This window comes from Medicago sativa, chromosome 7 (assembly GCF_051527215.1).
Source record: "Medicago sativa cultivar Bolivia chromosome 7, Bolivia_mono, whole genome shotgun sequence".
In the NCBI taxonomy this organism is placed as follows: Eukaryota; Viridiplantae; Streptophyta; class Magnoliopsida; order Fabales; family Fabaceae; genus Medicago; species Medicago sativa.
The window spans coordinates 61,833,575-61,846,908 of record NC_140755.1 but is presented as its reverse complement, the minus strand read 5'-3'; the positions used below and the strand labels follow the sequence as shown (position 1 = coordinate 61,846,908).

At 41.1% G+C, this 13,334-nt stretch overlaps 1 protein-coding gene across 1 annotated transcript; it reads left to right on the top strand.

Annotated features, from left to right (window-relative positions):
• Window positions 1–1,923: 1,923 nt before the first annotated feature.
• On the top strand, window positions 1,924–2,415 carry LOC146907429 (uncharacterized). The gene has a single exon (XM_085729103.1). It carries the CDS (start codon window positions 1,924–1,926, stop codon window positions 2,413–2,415), a length of 492 nt encoding a protein of 163 aa, XP_085585229.1.
• The last annotated feature ends 10,919 nt before the right edge of the window (window positions 2,416–13,334 follow it).

The following is a 13,334-nucleotide window of genomic DNA, read 5'->3' as shown; positions in this document are numbered from 1 at the left end:
AACCTGCTGGAGACAAAGGGAAAGCTGCTGCGAGCACTCTGCAAGCCAACTTGGTCGAACTTGACCCCAAGTTCACCAAGGAAGACCTGAAGGAACAAAAATGGGAGAAGAAGGATCCGTTCAACGCGAAACTTCTTAGACCTATTCTTGATGGTGACTTCGAGGTGGTCCCCTTCGGAAGCGACCCATCGAAAAATTTCAAAATTGGCAAGGATCTCCCCGAACTTGTCAAGAACCAGCTGATCGCCTGCCTCAGGGAGAACGCCGACCTATTCGCATGGAGCGCGGCCGACATGCCCAAAATCGACCCTAGAGTCGCTTGTCACCAACTGACAATAGATCCTGGAGTTAGCGTTGTAGCCCAGCGACGTAGAAAACAGTCTCCTGAAAAATCAGAGGCTGCTGAAAAAGCTGTAAAAGACGTTCTAGAGGCAAACTTTATTTCTGGGGCCAAATACACCACCTGGCTCTCCAATGTTGTACTTGTCAAGAAATCTAATGGAAAATGGTGTATGTGTGTTGACTATACCGATCTTAATAGGGCCTACCCTAAAGACGCATACCTTCTTCCTAACAACGATAAACTCGTAGATAATTCCTCCGGCTACAAACTTTTATCCTTCATGGACGCCTATTTTGGGTACAACCAGATACCCATGGCTGAAGAAGATAAAATGAAAACAACCTTCATGACCGAATCAGGGAACTATTACTACAACGTAATGCCCTTCGGTCTGCAAAACGCGGGGGCTACTTATCAACTTATGATGAACAAAGTCTATGACAAGACACTTTTGGGCGACATTCTCGAGGTTTACATGGACGATATGATCGTAAAATCCCAACAAGAGGTGGATCATGTCGCCCATCTCAAAAGAGTGTTCGAGCAAACTCGAAAGTACAACATGCGACTCAACCTAGAAAAATGCACCTTTGGAGTCCAAGCGGGTAAATTCCTTGGTTTCTATCTGTAAGAAAGAGGAATCGAAGCGAATCCAGACAAATGCCGCGCATTTACTGAGCTTCCAACACCCCACTCCAAGAAGTGCATCCAAAAACTCAACGAAATGCTAATTGCCCTCTCCAGATTCTTAGCTAAGTCCGCTCAATACGCACTTCCCTTCTTCAAACTCTTGAGGAAAGAAACAAAGTTCGATTGGACAGAGGAATGCGAGAATGCGCTGAGGCACCTCAAAGACACCCTATCAGCACCGCCCGTACTCTCGCAACCCGACCAAGGTGAAACGTTGTATTTGTACCTATCCGTCTCTTCTGACGCGGTAAGCACCGTGCTCATCAGAGAAACGACAGAAGGACAAAAGCCAGTCTACTTCACCATCAAAGCATTGCTGGGTCCAGAGATAAGGTACCAGAGAATCGAAAAGGTAGCTCTCGCACTCCTCACAGCGGCCTGAAGGCTGAGGCAGTACTTTCTAGCTCACACGGTGGTGGTCCGGACGGACCAACCCATCAGACAAATCTTGGGCCGCCCAGATGTAGCCGGTCGGATGATGGTCACTCGAATTATCCGAGTTCGACATACATTACGAATCCAGAAAGGCACTGAAGGCACAAGTGTTCGCGGACTTTTTCGCCGAGATGCCTTTCCCAGATGAGGATAGCTCTGAGGAATGGACCGTCTTCGTGGATGGATCATCCAACTCCAAGGGAAGCGGAGCCGGAATAATGGTAGAAGATAACAAAGGTATCATTGTCGAGATCTCCCTTGCTTTGTCTTTTCCTGTTACCAATAACACTGCAGAGTATGAGGCCTTCTTGGCTGGCTTGCGAACCGCCAAACACATGGGGGCCAGAAAGGTGAAAATCTTTACCGACTCACAACTCGTGGCTTCCCAAGTCACCGGAGAGTTCCAGGTAAAAGAGGACCACCTCCAAAAGTAAGTCCAGTTGGTACTAGAGAAAATGAAAGAGTTTGAAACCGTCGACGTAACTCACGTTCCTCGCGAACAGAATACTCGGGAGGACATTCTTTCAAAACTCGCAAGTACACGAACTGCGAACGGAAACAAAACAGTAATACAAGAGGTTCTCAGCGAACCAAGCATCCAGGATAGAGGAACTCTACCTCAAGAAAGCAATGCGATCATCGAAATGGAAGACTGGAGGGGACCCATCTCTCGATACATAGAGAACAGGGAACTCCCTTCTGACTCGCAAGAAAAGACAAGGTTGAAGCGAAGGGCCTGCTCATTCACTTTGGTGGAAGGAACCTTATACAAAAGAGACTTCATCATTCCACTAATCAAGTGTTTAGGACCTAACGAGACCCAGGAAGTCCTTGCCGACGTTCATGACGGCATATGCGGACAACACCTTGGCGCCAAAGCTCTCGCAAAAAAGGTCCTACGAGCAGGATACTATTGGCCCACCATGTTAAAAGACCCCCAAGATTAGGTAAACCTCTGCGATAAATGCCAGCGACATGGGGACATGCATCTAGCACCTCCCGCTGAGCTAACATCTTTGGTTTCTCCTTGGCCTTTTGCATGGTGGGGCATCGACCTTCTGGGACCATTAACTAAAGCCGCCGGACAGCTGAAATACCTCGTAGTCGCCATCGACTACTCAACAAAGTGGATCGAAGCCGAACCACTGGCTAAAATCACAGCTAAAAACGTACTCCGTTTCTTCAAGAGAAACATCCTAGCAAGATTCGGAGTACCAGCTCTGGTCATATCCGACAATGGTACACAGTTCACGTACCAAAGGTTCCAGGAATACCTAAGGAATATCAGCATCAAACAAAGCTTCACCTCCGTCGAACACCCTCAAGCCAACGGCCTCGCCGAGGCTGCAAACAGGGTCATTTTATGGGGGATACGAAGAAGGCTAGACACGACCAAAACTCAGTGGGCTGAAGAGTTACACGCGGTCCTTTGGGCCTACAGAACTACTCCCCATTCCACGACTGGCGAGTCACCTTTTCGACTCACGTACGGGACAGAGGCAGTCTTACCCATTGAGCTAACCGAACTCACATGGCGTACCGACGCCAACACGGCAAATCTACGTGAAGAGCTCGAATTTGTTGACGAAGTCAGGATCGGAGCAACCTTGTGTGAGGCAGCACTGAAACAAAAGATAGCCGCTCACCACAGCAAGAAGGTCATAAAAAGAGAATTCGAAGTGAGCGACCTTTTCCTCCGGCGAAACCAGAAGGATTCTAAAGAAGGGAAACTCGCCGTCAACTGGGACCGCCCCTACAGGATCCGGGTGAAGACCGGGACGGGGGCTTACGGACTCGAAGACCTCCACCAAAACACAATTCCAAGGACTTGGAATGCAGAAAAACTTAAAAAGTATTACACTTAGATGGCAGACAACGCCAATTTACTTTAGTGTACATACTCAGTTCGATACAACGAACTCTTCGCTCTCAAACGAACAAATAAACGGAGGAGGAAAGTCGTGCCACTCCGAATCCAAAAAGAAAAAGGATGAGAGAAATTTACACAAAAAATTCTCTTACTCCTCAGTATATACGCTTACCGCTGCGACATCACTGCTCGGCATGTTAGGTAGAACCCCAGCTCGCGATGGGTGATTCACGCCTCATTGCGTTGAACTTAGAATGGTTTCTTCGTTCATCCGCTGTTACACGTCCATAACTTTGGACACACATTCAGATAAACAATCTCTTGGATGTGCAATACTTCTAACTAATACACTACGTAAACAGTTAGAAACCTCCTGCCCCAAACTCTTCCTTGCAAAAGAACTCAAAGGTAAAACTTTTTCACACAAAGTAACTAGCTACCTGGGAAGAAAGGGGCAAAACTTTGATTTCAGCGAGTCAAAGTAGCAAAAAGCCAGGCGGACATGCTAAACTCTCCAGTCATTAAATCACTTCGTCGAAATAACGACTGCGGGGGGTAGTCCATCCCGCCACAACAAAACGAATCTCGGCTTAAAAGCTTCGCATTTCAAAAGCGAACAACAATACAAGTCGAACAGTTAAGAGCATACGAATTATTGCAGTCTGTGAAACACACAAGATAGATAATTCGCTCTCAATAAATACTTCAAACAGTATTAAAAAGCCTGGCATAACGAGCAATCAAATTCAAAACATTATACTTGAAAGTAAAACATACATTTCAGACAAGTGTAATTGAGAATGAAGCAATTATATTATAAAAGTGTTAAAACCACGAAGGGCGCACAATGTCTTTACAAGCATAATTGTTGAAGAAATTAATTACAAGGCCTCATCAGGCCTGGGCTTCATCAACATGCCCATTATCTTCCTCGGGATCGGGGGGAGGAGTGATCACCACATCTTCCACTTCACTGAGGGGATGAATTCCTTCGACGTTCAGCTCGATGCCCGGGTTCACCACCTTCAGCTGAGCCACCGCCCGATCGAAACCAAGCTTGACGGCGTCCACCAAGCTTCCTTCCAGCTCACCAATCATGTCCACAAGACCAGCACGCTGCAGGACAGCAAGATCTTCCGCCTCATCCTCTCCAGGGAGGTCCGCCTTCTTCAGAGCTTCCTCCAAAGACGCCTTCTCCTCAGCCAGCTTCCGGGAGGAATCAGTTGCCTGCTCAAGAGCAGTGCGAGCCTCTGCCAAATGCTCCTTCAAAACAGCAAGCTGACTGTCACGCTCCTCCGCAATTGACCTCTTGCTCCTTTGATCCTCCTCGAGGGCAGCAACCTTAGCAGTCAGAGCATCCCGCTCCCGTACCAAAGCGTCGACCCGAACTTCACCCTCAAGCGAAGCATTGTTCAGGGCAGCAGCGACCTCCAAAGCCTTCATAGTGGCAATAACCCCATCGGTTATCGCCTTACTCCGGCCAGCGGGGCCCAGATCCTGGATAACCTTCAGCTCGGGGTCATCCAAGAAAAGGGTCGACTGGGGGCCACACAGCTCTGGCTCAGACCACACTTTTGGAAGCTGGAGGAAGTCCCCTCTTTCAGAACGGACAGGAACGGCCTTGATCGGCATGATTGGATCCTCGGAGGCCACTCTCACCCCCTGCCTCTTCGCAGAATCCTGCATCAGCTCCTCAGAAGGCTCCTCGCCTTCCAAGTCCACCACAGGACCAGAGGTTGAGCCCAGGCCAGAACCAGCTATGAGGTGCTCCAGAAATTGAACGTTCTTGCGCTTCTTCTTGGCTGAGATTTTCTTACTCTCCGCGTTCACCATTGCCCCCAAATCTTTCATTTTTCCTGCAACACGAAGATAAAAAAAACTTTATCAGTTATGGGAAACAAAACAGGAGCAGAACAAAGAGGCAAGCAACTGAAAAACGAAAGAAAAATAAACTATCGAGGCAAACTTCAAAATCCTCAGAAGTCAACAACTTATGGGTGTTGATGAGGCGGGGCTCTGTTACTGGAGTCCCATCCACACTCATCAAAGGGTTCCCCCGTCTATCAGTCTTAACCCTCTGCGGAAGAGACTCAATAAAAGGCCAAAGTTGTTGACGCAGGCTTTTCTCTTCATCAGTCAGATTGGAAACGGTACGTCCGAAATCCCTCAGTTCATAGACAAAATGGTCTTGAGACCAGTATAAATGAAAGAAAGGATGACGCTCATGAACGCCATCCTTCGCGACCTCCAAAAGGTTATCCAGAGCGGCCACACTCTTTGGTCGAACCAGAAAGAAGCATTCTTTGAAACTACGAACCTTTCCTGCAAAAATCTCAAACATCTTCTGGGTCTGACGAAAAGAAACCCAATCCGCGCCCCGTTGCACGGTGAAGAAAGAGAAGAAGACATTTTTGGAGGCAGGGATGCGAAGATAGTCGCATAACAACTCAAAGGCCTTCATAAAGGCGTAGGAGTTGGGATGGATCTGGGTGGGAGATAGTTTGGTCCAACGAAGCACGTCCCACTGGAAGTTAGAGAATGGGAGCCGGAAACCCATGTCTTTGAAAACCACTTCATACATGGGAAAGACATAATTTTCATACTGCGAACACACCCTGTCAGACATGCTCGGCAGAACCAGCTCCCAATCTCCCACTTCTCCGATGGTACCAAAGGGGGCTTCACCCACGCCATCAGTAGCAAAAACAGACTCCGTTTCTAAGGGCTCCTCTCCAGGCCGCGAAACAGCAGACATGGCAACTCCCTCGCTTGCCATGATAGACCTGAAAAAGCAAGGGAAAAAGTGAATCCAACACTCAGATCCACCCTTCCTTCACCCATCAGGTCAGTCACAGCAAAGAAGGGATCAAAACACTACCACCAGAAAATAAGAGGAACTACAGGATCAACTCACACATCGGGGAGACCTACTCCCGGCGAATAGACCTGAAAGCTTATGGATGAAGCTTAAGCCTGTCGCCAATGTTCTTCTAAACACTAGTAGAAAATAGACAGCAAATATTTCCAAAGTCTTTCCGATGCACGGTGGAAACCAATGTAACCAATGACGGTAACCATCGAGTCGAAAACACTTTTGCCCTAAGGGAATGCATCCCTACGGTTTCTAAGAAAGAACAGAAACTAAAGAAATTACAAACACAAAAGCAAAGAGATGAAGTCATCGGAATGTTACCTGTTACGATGGATGGTTTGGACTTGAAGTAGAAAGTTGAAAGACTGGAAAGATTTCGCCTTTGAGAAACTCCGGAGAAAGCTTCTAACTCTCTGAGAAAATGAAACGAAGTAATATTCCAAACAACGTTTCGGTTATTTATACTCGCTTCATAAACCACTCAAAAGTCACGACTTTCTATCCAATACAGCCCTTCACATACAACTCTACTTCCCTGTAGCATTCCTACGGTCCAGATCTGATCAAACCATTCATCCCAGGGTCCTGATCTTTGGTAGAGGTTCATAGAACGTCAGGATTGAATCAACGGTTATGATGACACCTTAGAAACACAAACCGAGAACACTCTACAGACTATAGGTACTCAAGTACTACAATAGCCTTTACACGTGTCATACAGATGCCAAAGGTCATGTCTCTTCAATTTTTCCCTCGAAACTGGAGCATTAATTGCGGAATGACATTCGACCAAACTCTCTAGCGAGGAAATCTTTCTGTCCGATCCTCCGTTCTGAACATCAGGATGATGAGCATGACTCATCAAAACTGGCGAATTCATTCAAGTACAGGGCGAACAGGGCTAGGGAAAAACGAGTCTGCTCGTCTAACCCTCTTAACGCTCTGGACCACCCTCGCAAACTACCCTCTGAATCAAAAAAGTCTCTAAGTCTGGCGAGCAAGACTCTATTTACCCTCCAATGGGAAAGATGCTCGACAAAAAAATACCTTCAGCGGTCGGTTGCCAATGATCAAACGCCCGCACGAAAGTCATCACTCTTAATCAAGAGCAACGACTTGAGGGGCTACTGTTTTGGACCGACCCAAAGGATCTTTGGCCCATTAACTTAGGCCCTATATCTTCTAAAGCCCAAACTCCACGTTTGGTAGCATTGCTTGCAACATACCTCCTCCCCGCGAGGAGGGTGCACGAAGCAAACGAGACCGGTTCAAAAGAACTCCAACGTCTCTTTGCACATTCTGCACGTTCCCGCAATAAACTCTCTGGCGGTTACACTTCCCAGGATTTCGTAACTGCCAGAGCCAGGTGTGGCACTACAACGGCTCTGCAGCCCTCCACCTCTATAAATAGGAGACTCAATGCAGTCCCCAAGGTAGAACTCTTTCTTCCTCTCAAACCCTCACTCTCTGAATCTTTACTGACTTGAGCGTCGGAGTGCCTGCAGGTACACACCCCCATCCGCTCTAGGAAGCAAAAACAAAAAGTTACATTTTGTTTTAGATTCCGTCCCAAATGTGCGACAAACAAAAACAACTTGTCGTAAATTTTGTCCCAGATTTCAATTGTGACAGAAATTTACACTATTGTGCGACGAAAATCTTCATCCTAAATCAATTTTTTCCTAATATGATACCATCTAACCTAAAATTCATGGTTCAAATTTTGTAATATAAATTAAATCTAATGTTATTGTGGTTCCAAGTTCCAGAGAAGAGATTCGTTGAAACCGTGCTGGAAGATTTTACAAAACAATGCCGTTAGATTTTTTGTTAATGGCACAAAAGATGCAATTGCATATATTCATGACTTTCATGGATAAGAAATGCACATAAGCACTACCTTTATATTTTGAGAAAAGACCAAAAACGTAAGAAGGATAATCATGTGAGAGTGGTTCACATGATATCCTAAATCAACAAATATAAGCCTTCAGATCAAAAGAAATCAACGGTTAAGATTTGGTGTCAACGAATCCATTGTCACCTGGTGTCAATGGATCCTAATTGATATATATATATATATATATGTGTGTGTGTGTGTGTGTGTGTGTGTGTGTGTGTGTGTGTGTGTGTGTGTGTGTGTGTGTGTGTGTGGGTTTGCTAACTTAGACCAACAAAAAACATGAAGGTCCAAGTTAGCAAAAGTGCACATTTTCATTTGGACAAAAATATCCTTCATCTTTATTATTTAAAACTAATAGCTTGAAGGTTACTTTATTAATTTTCATTAAAATATATTTGTTAACTTGCACTAATTTGCTAACGTAGACCCACTTTTATTTTATAACAAATAGTTTGAGGGATATTTACTAAACTATCCCTTACTTTAAATTGGTTTACACTAGTGGAGAGTGTGCTATGAGTGTCCTAATTAATAGATGAGAAGACCTTCAGGGATATTGACCTTCATTGCCTTTGGAAACCTAAGAAGAACGCCAATTTAAGTTTATGTTTCAATTACCTTTGAATTAGTAATACCCCTCACATAAGGATCACCGTGAGATCAGCAGGTGCAGTTAGCATTCAGAGGGAAAAACCTAGATCAACTGAGATAGTATAGACCCCACACCTAAGGATCACTGTGCGGTCACTAGGTACAGCTTGAAAACTGGCTAGGTTAGAACGTCTCAACGACCTCATCACTTGTATAGTCTACTAAAGATAACTAAACGCGACATAAATATTTAATATCCAACAAAATATATAGGTGGAAATCAAAGAGTCCTATCCGCTGCTTACTTTTCTGCAACCAAATTAAAAGAGATAACTTGCTCTATTTCAAACAAATAAAAATTGTAATCTCTAACTCTTATCTCTTTTATTACTTGGTAAACGATTTGGTACACTTGCCTAATCCGACCATAATTATACTAAAAAACTATGTTGATTATCCTTTTCAAACTCATTTAATAGGCAATAGAACTACAAATGTTATAACTGTTTGACATTTGAGGGATGATAAAACTATCCAGTCTGAATTTCCTCATGATGCTCCATTTAAACTTAAAAGTAAAGATGATAATCTTGTTTTTGCCTCTCCTTTAAAAACTAAACTGGAAATTGAACCTATAAACTCAAGTGATATTACAAATCTTATTGAACAATCTAATTATACAATTAAATATCTTCAAGCTATAGGATTTTTTTTTAGGAAAGAACCAAATAACAAACCTTTCTAATCAGGCCTCAACATCATCTTCTACCCTGATAGAGAAAATTTTATTTAAACCTTTTAAATTATCTAAACAAATAAAAAAAAAGAGTTGCAAGACTACTTCCGGATTGTGGAAGGAACTTGTATAATTGGTTTGTGTCTTTCTGTTCTCTCTATCTCTTTGCATTATTCGCTGCATAAGACTCTGAACACTGGATTTAGTTTTAAAAAGAAGAAAAAGCTAACACAACCCCCCCCCCCCCCCCCCCCTGTGTTTTTCTCACCCGCAAACCAAAGAAGAATTTGCCAAAACCAAATTTTTATAACAAAAGTCATAATAAACCTTACAATAAAGGTTATAATAAACCGTATAATAAATCTTCTAATTCTGAGCCAAATAAGCATCCTGACTCAAGCCTCCCTTTTAATAATGTCCCTATGAAACCTACTAGAGCTGGTTACTAAAATTGTGGAAAGCCTGGCCATCTTAGCAAATACTGCAGGCTGAAAGGAAAAATAAAGGTTATTAATTTCATTTTTAAATTCTTCATTTAGTTTGTCGTTAACCATGTGGAGAAGTTATTTTTAACTTCATATAATTTTAGTATTGGGTTAGAGTCTTGAACTCTATTTTTTTTAGACAATTTAAAAGGTTTAAATAAAGGTTTCTCTATTAGGGTAGAAGGGGATGCTGAGGCCTTATATTAGACGTGTTTGTTATTTGATTCGTTCCTAAAATTATTCCTAAAGCTTGAAGGTATTTATTTGTATAATTAGATTGTTCAATAAGATTTTGAATATCACTTGAGTTTCTAGGTTCATTTTCAAGTTTAGTTTTGAAAGGAGAGGCCAAAACATGATTATCACGTTTACTTTTAAGTTTAATGGGAGCACCAGAAAGAAATTCAGACTGGATAGTTTTATCACCGGTTAAATGCCAAACAGTTATAACATTGATAGGCACTAGAGAAGCATTTCATATTCCATAAAGCACTGGTCGAATCACTTTCCAATCAAACAGCTTAACTGTACTAAGCCAGATTGCTGAGAAGACTAGATATTAATTATACTTGTAGTTGTTTGATTTCTCAATGACTTGACTTAACTAAGCCAAATTATTCAGAAGATTATAGATTGTACAATGGGTTTTGATAAGCAATACAAGCCTTCATTTTTTTTAAAATAATATAGAGACTGCGCTTCTAGTGATTTAACTCCACAACCGCTTGATTATACTAAATTTTAGAACCGTAATGTTGAATGGACTAAAAACTAAATTTTAAGTAATTGCTTGATTGAGTATCATTTTTCATACCATGACAAATGTAATTTAAATAGTTTTTTTTTATCAATATATCTAATAATGACAAAGTGTTCATCTGTGTCTTGGTAGATGGTAGTGTTGTCTTAAATGTTATGTTACTTCTAACGTTAAAGAAGTTGGGTAAAAACATGAAGGACTTGTTCCATCCATCATGAATTAATTGGAATTAATAGAAGTTTCAAGAAACAAAATGTTTTCCTCAAATAATTAGGAGGAGATGTGATAGTGTTGGGAATAGTCATTGCGTCAAGAGTATCAATAGAGTTAGTAATGTCAAAAGTGTCATTGGTGATATTTGGTGTGTTAGAATTTTGAATATCATCTGTAACTTTTTTTAAGGGCAAATTTGGAGGAGCTATTGTCTTTGTCCCCTGCTTAGAATTGACATATACATAATTAGTCCACTTTTAGTAGTCCTTAATGGAATAAGGAAACACAGTCGCATGAAACTGTACACCCCTAGAAACTATAATTTTCCTAGTATTAAGATCCAATATGGCGATATAACTCTTCATTCCATGTTAAAATTCAAGCAAGACGCATTTCATAGCCCATCTAAATACTCTAAAGATTGATAGAAGGGTCACGAAATGTGTCTTTCTTGGTTAATGTAGCATACGAGATAACATAAGCAACCAAACACTCTTAAATATGAAAAATCCGGTATGTCGTCTCCTACAACCTTTAATCGTAATGAGGAAAAATGCATGTATCACTGCAATGCATGACCCCAATAAGTTGCAGGTAACTATTTTGATTTTTGACTGAATCAAAAGGGATCTAGCAGTTACTAAATGTCTTGGTGTTTTTTTTTTTGCTACTCCTTCATTCTATATCTTTGAATCAATAGAAATCCTATCAGCACCCCATAGTCCTTTGCTAAGTAAGAAATATCATGGCAAATGTCAAAAACAACATCTTTATCAAAACTAATATCATTAAACTCCAAATAGTAGAGTCCATTGTGCGCAAGCTTGTGCCTGAATCAAACACTTCTCATCAGAAAATGAGCATGTGCATATGATTGATGTTAAATATAGCACATCATTTAGTACTTTAGTACTGTTGAACTACATGCACAACACCAATATCAAATGTTGTGGTCTTTTATAATACATGTATTGGTAACTCGAGCTCGATGTATATAAAGACCCAATTTGGTTCCTCGCGATTTTCTTGCAGTCCAATTTAGTTTCTGACAAAAAATTAAAGTTAAATTAGTCCATAACATTTTTATACGGAAAATAAATTAGTCTTTGACTTATTATAATAGAAAGACTAATTAACATATCTAAAGTCTCCATCGTCCTTTTATCATTTGGATTTTATTCCTTGATTCTAGTTTGATTTAAATTGTTTTTCCAAGATAGATCTCTTTTTATATATAATAGGAACATTTATCCTATTATCCTTTTCCAATTTTATTCCTTTTATCCTTTATATATATATATATATATATATATATATATATATATATATATATATATATATATATGAGGATGTATCATATAAGAATGAGTATCTTATATGAGAATGATGAGAATGAATCTCAACCTTTAGATTAAAATTAAATGGTTGAGATTTAAATGCTCAATTAAAATATTACCATATTCTATCAATTCTCATAAATACATTCAACCCTCTATCTTCTCCAACCCACCATCCTTAATTGGTTTCTCTGTGTTCCACACTTGCAATTCAGATTCACGACATCAGAAGTGAAAGTCATCTCATGTTATCTAATTAATGATTATCTCTCTCTTGGATACAATTTTATTTTATTGTTTTCATGGAACAACCGACGTCGGAAACACCGGCGACGGCAAAGACGGTGGTTGTTGTGCGCTTTGCCGACACAAACAGAAAAAGCTTCGATCATTGAATCTATTAAATCCAACACAAACAATCAGATTCCACCGTCGATTCGCAGTCAGAAAACCGCCGCCGCCACCTTCCTACACCCATTCACGGTCGGCGACCCCATAAAAGAAAACCATTCCAAATCCAGTGTCTACTTAATGTCTGTTTTTCAAGTCATACCCAAACCCATTCACGGTCATTCCAGAAAAGAATTCCTTCACCCCCAAATTCTTTTGATTCAAATCCTTTGAATTCAATTATGTTTGTTTATTTTGGATCTATATAAACACAATTTCTTTGAAAAAAATGAAAATTGAGAATCACGTCGGAGAGTAGGGAAAGGAATTTCATTTGGGTAGTGATTGAGTTCAATCGTAAATGGGCCAATTTTTAATGTGGAGATTAGAAAACCCAGGTCTTGCATAAACTGAATGAATTGCAGATGCGGTGAAGAAGAAAGGTAATTGGATTTTGAAAATATAATAGACTATGGAAAGACACATGGGTAATTAAATGATATTTTTTAATCTCAACCATCTATTTTTAATCTAATGGCTGATAAACCATTCTCACATTCTCACATAACAAACTCATTCTCACTAGATATGTCCTCTATATATATATATATATATATATATATATATATATATATATATATATATATATATATGAGTTAGGATCCGTTGACACCTGGTGTCAACGGATTCGTTGACACCAAATCCTAAC

Bases quoted from the DNA above. Each gene is read 5' to 3' on its own strand.
- LOC146907429 (XM_085729103.1), top strand. From the start codon at position 1,924: ATGAAAGAGTTTGAAACCGTCGACGTAACTCACGTTCCTCGCGAACAG.